Genomic DNA, 12,199 nt, shown 5'->3' with positions numbered 1-12,199 from the left:
AGGGGTCACATTGGAGCTGAAGCTGGGGCCTGGGCCACAGTCACAGCCACATCAGATCAGAGCTGCCTCTGCAACCTATGCCGCAGCTTGCAGCAACACCAGATTCTTACTCCACCAAGTGAGGCCTGGGATTGAACCCACATCCTCATGGAGACTATGTCAGGTTCTGAACCCACTGAGCCACAACGGGAACTCCAGGTCCCAATTTTCTTGGCAGCTCTTTCCACAGGACACCAAATCCCACCAATGGGCACAAACACTCCCAGAATGTGAGTCCAGGCCAACCGTGATCTAAATGGCACTAAAACCACTCCCAGCCTCGTTCGAGGCCAGAGCCAAGAGCCCAGCCTGACCGTATTTGGTGCTGGCTTCCCTTCAGGGTTTTTCTTCTCACTCACAGCATCATGGAAACTCTGGGTAAGAAGGGACCTTCTGGGTCACCTGCTCCAGACAACTGGCTGGCTGCTGTGGGAAGCAGTTCTGCCGCATAACGTGCATGGAGCCCCTCCCCTCTCTGTGGGGGACTCTGGGTTGGGTTGGGGGCAGGGGCTCTGGAGAGGATGAAGGTCTGTAACTAATTCCTGCCTCAACAAACTTCCCCTCTGTCCTTCAACCAGCATGGGTCTCCTGAGTGCCCACCGCTGCATCGCTGTCTCATCCCACCCTCTACCCTTCGTGTTTCCCAGCATAGGGTCTGACCCCTTCCCTCCCCCATGACAAAAGGGACCGCTGAGTCCCCAAGTCCTAGCACAGAGCCTGACATGTGGTGGATGCTTCAGAAAAACCTAAGTTCCCCTGGCGGCTCAGCGGGTCAAGAACCCGACATCATCTCTGTGAGGATGTGGGTTCAACTCCATCCCTCGCTCGGTGGGTTAAGGATCCGGTGTTGCCACTGCCCTGAAGGTCACAGATGCGGCTCGGATCTGGTGAGGCTGTGGCTGGGGTATAGGCTGGCAGCTGCAGCTCTGATTCAACCCCTAGCCAGGGAACATCCACATGCCGCAGGCGCAGCCATAAAAAGGAAAAAAGAAAAGAAAAGAAAAACCCAGGTGAATGAATGCAGGTATGAATGAATTGTGAGAAACTGCCCTTGTGGCTGGAGATAGAGGCAACACTGGATCACCCACCAGGCAGACCAAAGCACGTGTTCAGCACCAGCAAAGGGCACCAAAAAATGAAAAAAAGATACAAGGAAGTCAAACATTTAATACTCTTTAGAGATTTTTTTTGGTCTTTTTTAGGGCCGCACCTGCAGCACATGGAAGTTCCCAGGCCAGGGATCGAATCAGAGCTGCAGCGGCCAGCCTACACCACAGCTCACAGCAACGCCGGATCCTTAACCCACTGAGCGAGGCCAGGGATCAAACGTGCATCCTCATGGATACTAGTCAGATTTGTTTCCGCTGAGTCGCAACAGGAAATCTGATGGGTTTTTTTTTTTTTTCACGATTGAAAAAGCTGGCAAAAAATATTGCAGTGTTGACTGCATATTACATCCTTCCTATTTCGGGGAATTTATACAAACCAGACCTCTTAGAAATGGGTGTGTGGAGTTCCTGTCGTGGCTCAGCAGGTTACGAACCTGATATAGTGTCTGTGAGGATGCAGGTTCGATCCCTGGCCTCGTTCAGTGGGTAAAGGATCTGGCGTTGCCACCCACTGCGGTGTAGGTTGCAGATGTAGCTCAGATCTGGTGTTGCTATAGCTGGGATAGAATGGGAGCTACAACTGCCCACCTACATCACAGCCACAGCAACACAGGATCCGAGCCATGTCTGCGACCTACAGCACAGCTCAGGGCAATGCCGGATCCTTAACCCACTGAGCAAGGCCAGGGATTGAACCTGCATCCTCATGGATGCTAGTCAGATTTGTTAACTGCTGAGCCACGATGGGAACTCCGAAGGACATATTTCAAATGGTGATAAATGTATGGTGACAAATAAAGCGGGGGTGTGTTTGAGCAAAGCCTGGAGGGAGGGAAAAAGCCACCTGGTTTTCTGGAGGAAGAGCATCCAATAGAAGATAGAGAAGAGCCAGTGCAAAGGCCCCGAGGCAGGATCACGCCCAGCCACTTCGAGGAACAAAAAGGAGGCCAGTGTGGCTGAAGGAGAGTCAGCAGGGAGGAAAGCAAGGGGGTAGGAGAAATAGGCCATGCCACACAGGGCTGTGGGCCATGGTGTCACCGTACGTGGGTAAGGTGGGAACCAAGGGGAGTTCTGAGCAGAGAAATGATACAGTCGGACGCAGGTTTAACAGGCTCTCTCTTGCCAGCCATGTGCCTATTTCTGTCCTTGAGCTACACAGATTGGCATGGCCACATGCCACGGCAGGACATCACACGTCAGGGTGCAGTCTCCTGCAATGATGGAAACGTTCTATAATTGCACTGCTTCATGTGACCACTGGCTATTGTGTGGTGTGGCGATTGGGTAACCAACGTGTGGCTGCTGAGACCGAGGAAAAGGGAATTTTTAACTTGATCAGATGTCTCTGGCTAGTGGCTACAGTACTGGACCACGGGGCGGGGGGGGGGGTGGGGGAGGCAGGGGAGGAACAAGGGGCTGGGGAGCATCCCCCATCTGCCAGACTTCAGAACTGCAGGGCTGGGGAGACCTGCGTGAGTCACCACCTGGCACCTGGGTGGGGCTTGGGGAATGATGAGCCCAAAGCTTTATGACCAGATGAGCAAACAGTCTTTAGGGACAGTGATTCACTGGGTGATCAGAGCCGTGCTGGGCCCAGAACCCAGGTCTCCTAGTTTTCAAGCCAGTAGAGCATCCGGTGGACTGTACTGGAGCCATTACTGTGAGTCTGTCTAAGGAGCTGATAAGACACGGTGGTTAAAAGCACTGGCTCCAAAGTCCGCTCCCTGGATTCTAACCCCAGCTCCGCTGGCAGTTCCTTGACCTGTGTGACCTGGCGAGTTCCTTGACCATTCTGTGCCTCAGTTGTTCCACCTGTAAAAGGGGGGTAGCCGTCCCCACCTCGCACAGCCGCCCAAAGGATTAGATGGCTAGTGCAGGTGAGAAAAGAGGGCAACCTTTTCTGTAAAGAGCCAGAAACAACATATTTTTCCCACAAAGATCTTTGTCACAACTACTCAACCGGCATTGCTGTAGGAGAGCAGCCACCATCCATAAATGAATATGCACGATTATAAATAAAACTTTATAAAAATAGGAGATGGCAGGAGTTCCCCCTGTGGCTCAGCACCTCAGCTACCTTTCAAGGGCACAGCACCTGCCCACGCGGTGCTAGATTCTAGACACACTTATCTCATTCAATGCCCTCGGTGGCCCCAGCAGAGGGGGTCTGCGATTCCTCACATTTCCCAGACGTGAACACGGAGGCCGTATTAGCTCTTTTCCTCCACCTGCTAGTGTCTCTCCCCGCTGCCGGACTAGAAGCTTCGACTGCACATCCCGGGCCAGCCTCTTTCACCACGAGGCCCCAGGCCTGGTGCCTGCTTTTGGCTCAGGGTCAGTTCCCCGCCTCCCCCTGGCGAGGGTGGGAGGGAGCCCCCCACCCCGCAGAAGGGCTGGGTGGTCCCACAGCCCAACAATGCTCCTTGAAAAAGCAGCCAGACGCCGACAAAGTTTACACCCACTGGAAAGTCATTTCCCCCTTTTATCTCTTCAATTCTTCGCTTCCTGAAAAAAACAAACCAAAAAAAGCCACTGAGGGCCTCTGGGCCTTTGGGCCTAATCTGGGCCCGAGTTGCTGGGCAGAGCTCAGCCTTTCCCAGACAGAGAGGAAAAGACAGAACTTGGCTCAGATGGCTGGTTCACCAGAGAACCATGGCAGCCTGTGTCCAGACCTGCAGAAGGGCACCTCTGAGGAGTAATCTGGATGAATGGATTTAGCAGGTAAGGTTGAAATTAAACAAACAAACAAACACACTGCAGGTCCAATGGTTACTGGTCTGCACGTTTCTTACAATCCACGGACGGGACTAAAATAGCCCACAGGATAGGTATATTTAACCACTTAAGTATCTAACAGCATAACTTTAGGAAGTATGGACACACAGCACATGCAGTCATCAAACCTTAAAACAGCAGAGCTAGAGAAGGCAATAATAATAATAATAATAGTAATAGTAATACCAGCAGCTGCCATTCAAGTGCACAGCATCTGCCCACGTGGTGCTAGATTCTAGACACGCTTATCTCATTCAATGCCCTCGGTGCCCCCAGCAGGGGGGGGGTCTATGAGTCTTCACATTTCACAGATATGAACACGGAGGCTCAGAGAGGTCACAGGACTTGCTCAAGGTCACAAAGCTGATAACCGGCCAAGGTGTGGTTTGCACCTGGACCAGGCAGGCTCCATGAGGCTCTCTTCATTTATCTTAAAACGCAAACCAAAGTTGCAGAGGCCCCTCACCAGAGGAGCTAGAGGGGCTCTTTCGTTTTCCCCCTTTATCCTCCCACGTGCTCACTGCTGGGAACAGACCAAGGCCCACCCTGCAGCGGGAGGGGGGGCGTCAATCCAAATAGTCACATCAGCGTTGTCCAGGCAGGTCCCCTCCCAGGAGCGGCGCCCACTGAGGAGGAGAGAGGCTGGGCCAGTGGCTCTGCAGCCACCGCGCAGGTGTCAATGCTGCCCAGCCAGCCACCATGTAAGGCCATCCGGCCACCTTGGTTAAGTCACGCAGGTCCCCCTCTGAACAGTGGAGTTATGGTCATAGTCACGCCGCACAAAAGGGGCAAGAGTCCCTGGGTGTGGCAGTTCCGCAAAAAATTAAACAGAGAATTAGCACATGATCCAGCAAGTCCACTAGCAGGCAGATAACCAAAGGAAATTGCAAACATGTTCCAACGAAAACTTGTACATGAATTTCATGGTTACCAAAGGGGAAATGCAGGGCAGGAGAGGGTCTGGGATTGGCATATACACACTTAGTAAAACAGCTAGGTAGCTAGGACCTGCTGTATATACAGCACAGGGAAACCTACTCAATATTGTGTAATAACCTATAACACAACAGTTATTTTTATTTTTTTGGGAAAAGAACCCGAAAAAGAATGGATATGTGTGACACAACTTTGTAAATCAACTATATATATATTTTTTTAATTAAAATAAATAAATAAAAAGACACTGTGGAGCTCTTGTCATGGCTCATCAGTAATGAACCTGACTAGTATCCATGAGGATATGGGTTGGATCCCTGGCCTTGCTCAGTGGGTTAAGGATCCCACTGAGCAAGGCCAGGGCGTTGTTGTGAGCTGTGGTGTAGGTCACGGCTCGGATCCCACATTGCTGTGGCTGTGGCATAGGCCGGCACATGCAGCTCCTACTGGACCCCTAGCCTGGGAACTTCCATATATGCCTCGGGTGCAGACCTAAAAAGACACACACAAAGACACACTGCAAAAAACTAAAATAAAACAAAATTTTAAAAAAGGTATATGTGGAGTTCCCGTTGTGGTGCAGTGGTTAACAAATCTGACAAGGAACCATGAGGTTGCAGGTTTGATCCTTGGCCTTGCTCAGTGGGTTAAGGATCCAGCATTGCCGTGAGCTGTGGTGTGGGTCGCAGACGCGGCTCAGATCCTGTGTTGCTGTGGCTGCGGTGTAGGCCAGTGGCTACAGCTCCGATTAGACCCCTAGCCTGGGAACCTCTATATGCCGTGGGAGCGGCCCTAGAAAAGGCAAAAAGACAAAAAAAAAAAAAAAAAAAAAAAAGTGTATGTGTATGAATGACTGATTTACTTTGCTGTACACCTGAAACTAACACAACTTTCTAAGTCAACTATACTCCAAAAAATGTATTTAAAAAAAAAAAAGGAATAAAAGAGCTATAGTTACAAAGACATCAACAACAACAACAAAAAAAGAAACTCACACATGAATGTTCACAGCATCATTTTTCCTAATGGCCAAAAGGTGGAAACCCAAATGTCCATCCACGAATGAATGGATAAACTAAGTATCCATACAATGGGATATTGTTCAGCCACACAAAGGAGTTAAGTACACGCTACATGACTGAAACTTGAAAAGCATTATGTTATGCTCCGTGAAAGAGGCCCATCCCCAAAGGTCACCTGTTGTATGAGTCCATGTCTTTGAAACATTCAGAATCGGTAAATCCATAGAAACAGAAAGCAGTTTCGTGGTAGCCAGGGGTTTTGGGGAGGGGAACAGGCTGGGACCATTTCATGGACATAGGGTTTCCTTTGCTTTAGGTTCCATGAAAATATTCTGGACCTCGAGAAAGATGATGGCTGGACCATTTTGTGAATGGACTAAATGCTGCTGAAGCTACACTTCAAAATTGGTTGATTTTTGTTATATGAATTATACCTCAAACAAAAAAATAGTCAGGGAGTTCCTGTCAAGGCTCAGTAGTTAACGAATCGGACTAGGAACCATGAGGTTGTGGGTTCGATCCCTGGCCTCGCTCAGTGGGTTAAGGATCCGGCATTGCTGTGAGCTATGGTGTAGGTCACAGATGTGGCTCAGATCCTGCATTGCTGTGGCTGTGGTGTAGGCTGGCAGCTACAGCTCCGACTGGACCCCTAGCCTGGGAACCTCCATATGCCATGGGAGCGGCCTTAGAAAAGGCAAAAAGACAAAAACAAAACAAAACAAAACAAAACAAAACAAAACAAAACAAAACAAAACCCCAAAAAACAAACCTCAGTGCACGCAGTCTGGCTGAAGGGCTCCAGACTGGAATAAGCGTGCAGTTCCAGTACATACACCGACAGCATACCTAAGTGTGCAGTGAGCATGCAACGGACTGGTATGACAGCCTGGGAGCCCATATGTACATGGCAAAGGCGAAAAGCCATGAGAGTCATTCTATCCAACAAACACGGGACACACCAGGTACCATGGGGCTGAAGGGCAATGAAGCCCTGGGAGTGGGCAAAATGTCTCCTGGGGGTCATGTGAGATGGGAGGGGGGGCTCTTTGTCTCTTGGAGGAGGTGACTTTCAAGCTGACAGCTGAGGTGTGAAGACCTGGCCACAGGAAGGGCAGGGGGAAGGGCAGAGGGAACAGCAGCTGTGAACACCTGCGGAGGGAAGCGCTGGGGGCATTGGCGGGCAGCTGGAATCTAGGGGAAGGGAGGCAGCAGGGGTCGAGGTGGAGAGGTGGGCAGGGGCCAGCTTTCATGCTGAGGCTCAGAAAAGGCCGTGACTTGCTTAAGGCCACCCAGTTTATAAGAGGCCAAGTCAGTGTCTGAATCTGGGTCTGTTTAATTCCAAAATCCTTGCTCTTAAAAATGATGTAGGCATTCCCATTGTGCCTCGGTGGGTTAAGAACCCGACATAGTCTCCATGAGGTTGCGGGTTCGATCCCTGGCCTCACTCAGTGGGCTAAGGAGCCGGCATGGCTAGGGCTGCGGCGTAGACACACTTCGACCCCTAGCCTCAGAAATTCCATATGCCGCAAGTGCGGCCATAAAAAGAAAAAAAGAAAAAAAAGAGAGAGAGAGATACAACTCAAGAGAGGCGAGCATACAGTTCAAGGGAGACTTTGACAGGTGAGGCCAAAGGGTTGTGTGGACACTAAGAAGGGACACAGTCCAGTCTGTGGGAGGGAGGTAGTCAGGGAGGCTTCCAGGAGGAAGCGACACAAGACTGAAAGACAGGGCCTATGCCTTAAAAGGAAGTAAGGCACTGGCCCCCTGGTTGAGGGAACAGCAGGAGCTTCTCAGGCTCAAGAAGTAACATGGAGACCATCAGGCAGGGGGGGGGGGACTGGGAGCTGAGACGGAGACCAAATCATGAAGGGTATCCTTTCATACCATTAACTGGAAAGCCTGCTAGGCACCAAGCCCTGGACTAAGTAAGCACGGGGACGCAAAACAAGCCCCGCCCCGGCCCTGCTGGAGCTTAACGTCCAGGAGGGGAGCAGAGGCATCCATGGCAGCAGTTAACACGGACCAGTTACATGGACCCATGGCAGCCAATCCTCTCCTCCCAACATCCTGACATTCGTGCCTTTACACAAGTCCCTTCCATGCCGAACAGGGCTGACTCGTGGGCGATTTCTTTTTTTCTTTTTTTGTCTTTTTTTTTTGGGGGGGGGGTCTTTTTACAGCTGCACCTGCAGCATATGGAAGTGCGCAGGCTAGGTGTTGAACTGGAGCTGTAGCTGCTGGCCACAGCCACAGCCACACCAGATCCGAGCTGCGTCTGCAACCTACACTGCACACAGCTCACAGCCATGCAGGATCTTCAACCTACTGAACAAGGCCAGGGATCGAACCTGCATCCTCGTTAATACCAGTCAGGCCCATTACCATGGAGGCACCATGGGAGCTCCCAGGGTGATTTCTAAGACCAGCCCACAAGAGATGCGTTTCTGCCTTGCTCTCTCTTGGAACATCTGCTCTGGGAGACGCCAGCCACCATGTCTCGAGGACACTCAAGCAGCCCTCTGGGAGGTCCACGTGGAGAGGAAATGGGGCCTCCTGTCGAAAGCCAGTGTCAACACTGCCATTCATGTGAGCAAGTCATCTTGGAAGGGCCCCTCCAGCCCCAGGCAAGCCTCCGGATGACTGCATGGCTGGCTGACACATGATTGCAATTTCATAAGAGACTCTGATCCAAAAAAGCTTGGATCAGTCACTCCTATATTCCTGAACCACAGAAACTGTGAGATAAGTGACCGTTACTGTTCTAAGCCTCTAAATTAAGGGATAATGTGTTACAGGACATTAGATAACTAATATAAGCTACTAAATTATCTACATAACTCCCTTATTAGCAATAAGTTACTCATTACTAAGTTATTTACATAAATTCATAATTCTTAGAAGGACCTCCTGAAGTAGGCGCAATCATTATCTCCATTTAGTGCCTTCCCCAACGACAAATCCAGTAAATGGGAAAAAGAGGATTTGCATCTGGGAATCCAGAGTCAAGACTCCCAACGGCTACACTATAGCTGCCCAGAGTGGTTGTGGGTACATTCCATTCATTCGTTCATTCATCCATTCATTCAACACATACTTAGCACCCACCATGTGCCAGATACTGTTCTAGGCTCCAGGGGAATAAGACAAAGCTCCTGCTTTTCATGGCATCCACATTCTAGAAGAAGAGATGGTTAATAAGCCAGGAAATAATCAAACCAGATGACTTTCTTTTTTCTTTTTATGGCCGCACCTGCAGCATAAGGAAGTTCCCAGGTTAGGAGCTGAACTGGAGCTGCGCCTCCAGGCCTACACCACAGCCATAGCAATGCTGGATCTGAGCCACGTCTGCGACCTATGCCGCAGCTTGCAGCAACATCATCAGATCCTTACCCCACTGAGCAAGGCCAGTGAACCCGCATCCTCACAGACACTACATGGGGTTCTCAACCCACTGAGTCACAACAGGAACTCCCCAGATGACTTTAGATGGTGCTAAATGCTTTGAAGAAATAAGCCAGGTAACTGGTCAGGGGTAGAGATAAGAGGGCACTTCTCCAAACTTCTCCAGGGTTGTCTGTCTCTCTGAAGGGACATTTGAGCAGACACCTGACAGGAGGAGAAATGGAGGCTGCCCTATGAGCATCAAAGAGAAAAGTACTCCAGGCAGAGAATAGCAGGTGCAAAGGCCCCGAGGCAGAAATAACCTTGCTATGTTGGAGGAATGGGAAGGTAGTCAGTGTATCAGGAGCAGGATGGGTTAAGGTAAGGCAGTGATGAGGGCAGGAGGAGTCACTGGAGTCTTTGTAGGGCTTGTTGGCCACCATAGAAAAGCCTGGAGTTTATTCTCAGAGCAGTGGGAAACCACCGCAAAGTTTCCATTAAGAAGGCAAGCAGGCGTTCCCATGGTGGCACAGTGGAAACGAATCCGACTAGGAACCATGAGGTTGCGGGTTCAATCCCTGGCCTCGCTCAGTGGGTTAAGGATCCGGTGTTGCCGTGAGCTGTGGTGTAGGTAACAGACGAAGCTCAGATCTGGCACTGCTGTGGCTATGGCAATAGGCAGGGGGCTACAGCTCCGATGTGATTCCTAGCCTGGGAACCTCCATATGCCCTGGGTGCAGCCCTAAAAAGACACAAAAAAAAATAGAAGACAAAAAAATAAAAGAAGGCAAGCATTGTGATCTGTTTTATCATTCACAAGGATACACATTTCCCATTTCTGTAAACCAGATGCCCTGTCTCCTCGCTTGCTCCAACCTTCCTCCCATGATGCCCAACAGTATATCATGGTTTGCAAAGTGCTACAAAGATATGAACAGTCCCTTCTGAGTCTCCCTCTCATGCCAGCGGGTACAAGGTCACAAAATATCATCTGTCCAAGGGCAGGGGGAGACCTTTTAATTAGAGGGGTTAGTTATAATACTCATAGGAAGATGCTTATAATACTCATAAGAAAAGTGCCCTTAAACACCCAGCAAAGAACCAAGAAAGACGAATCTCATGCCCTCTGTATGGGAAACCAAGATTGGTGCCCTAAAGGTGACGAGTTGTGATAATACAAGAGGAAGATAAATAAATATCAACTCGAAAATACTTGAATAGCTATTACTGAAAGGCTGAAACTGAACTGATGCCAGCACTGTTGATTATACATCAGAAACGAATTAGCATCAAACCCGGTCTAACTTCTTTCTCTGATTTCTGAACAAGTTGCCAGAGTTTGAGTGTCTTTTCCTTTTCTGCTTCTTCTAAATGCTGCGATCAATCCAATCCGAAGGGCCCAATGCCCATATCTAACTACACTCAAGTTGTACTGTAAATCCAGGTAGCAAAATCTCTATTCTCAAATTGAAACAGAAAAACAAACAAACAAACAAACAAAAAACACTGCACATAAAACCCACAGTGGTGTCTTGTGTTTTGTGAAGGGCAAATAAAAGATACAAATGCTGCAAAGAAGCCTGCCTGGGGACTGGCAACTTTTCTGACTTGGCTGGGTCGCGGTTGTACCCATTTACGTAAAAATTCACAGAGCTGTACCCTAGGTTAGGTACTTCACACATTCCTCTCCCAACTAACCCCACCTACATCCTCTTCTCATTTTACTGCTGAGGTATCTGAGGTTCAGAGAGAGCAAGCCACTTAGCAAAGCTCACACAGCAAGAAAACAGCCGAGGCAGAATTCACTTCTAAGTGCGTCTCATCATAAAGCCTGAGATGGCTGGGAGGCAAGCACCGCGTATCACAATGTTCGGGCTGGCAAGGATCTCACAGCCTTTCGTTTCACGTATGGGACGCGTTTACGAAGACGCCGGGATCCCTCCACCAGAATTGGGACGGCGAACTCACCACGGTCGCGACTCCCATTCAAGCGCGCCGGGGGTTAGAGCATGCGCTCTCTGACCTGGGTGAGGATGGGCTGGAGGGAGGGAGAGCACCAATAAGAAAGACCCGCTGTCCCCCCTCAAGTTGGGGAACCCAGTCCCCGCCGCCCTACCTTGGTGGATGAAGGGCTGCCTGCTGGGTCTGCCGGGTGGGAGCCCACTAGCGCTGGATTCGCTCATGGTTGTGCCCAGCGCCGCCGAGAGGCCGCGGGAGACCAGCTCCAGCCGCCGCCACCTCCCCGCCTTCGCTTCGGGAGCCGGGATTCCAGGTTCCGGCGCTGACGTCACAGAGGCGGGGGCGGGGGCGGGGCGCCGGGCTGCCCTTCCCACGCCCGCCCCGCGCTGGACCACCCGAGGGGCCCGGAGCTGGGAGGCGAGGTGACAGCCGGGGGCGGCGGGAAGGTGCGGTTCCGGCGCGTCGCCCACCCGGGATGGGAGGAGCGGCTGGAGAGCCTGAGAGACCCCGGACGGCTCCATCCAGCGGCCGCGCTGAGGGGCGACCTTCCAGTTTTTAAAAAGTGTAATAAAAATAATCAAAGACTCCAAACAAGTGTATCGAGTAAGTTACCATTTGAGTACAAAAAGGGAAGAAAAAAAAGAAAGGGACCGTACTTGTTTGTAAATACAGAAGATGTCTCTCGAGTGGAGAGCTAGGAGGCTGGGGGAGAGAGGTAGGAGGGAGGATTTTTCTATAATATATATTTTTAAAATTTTGCACCATATCCACATCTCTGCCTCTATCCACGTTTAAAAGATAGAATTCAAAGGAATTGCCAAATAAATACTGAAGAAATTGTATATACATTTGTATATAATACAAGTAACTGCCAAATTAAACAAAGTGTAGCTAAGTCTACTATGCAGAAGAATTCCAAATAATTTCTAGACACTTCAAGGAAGTGGAACCTAACTCCGCCCTCTTTAAGTGTAGACT

General features: G+C 50.2%; 1 protein-coding gene across 3 annotated transcripts in view; it reads right to left on the bottom strand.

Moving 5' to 3' along the window:
- Positions 1–11,554, bottom strand: part of TMC7 (transmembrane channel like 7) — a 54,712-nt gene extending 43,158 nt beyond the window's left edge. Inside the window, exon 1 of one of the 3 annotated variants that reach the window (XM_021086539.1) lies at positions 11,379–11,554. In XM_021086539.1, coding sequence (XP_020942198.1) covers positions 11,379–11,445 — 67 coding nt within the window. In that variant the 5' untranslated portion in view covers positions 11,446–11,554. The remainder of the gene's footprint in view (positions 1–11,378) is intronic. The other 2 variants (XM_021086538.1, XM_021086540.1) reach the window with 2 other exon arrangements.

Source organism: Sus scrofa, chromosome 3, assembly GCF_000003025.6.
Source record: "Sus scrofa isolate TJ Tabasco breed Duroc chromosome 3, Sscrofa11.1, whole genome shotgun sequence".
Classification (NCBI taxonomy): domain Eukaryota; kingdom Metazoa; phylum Chordata; class Mammalia; order Artiodactyla; family Suidae; genus Sus; species Sus scrofa.
This window is presented reverse-complemented; position numbering and strand designations above follow the sequence as displayed.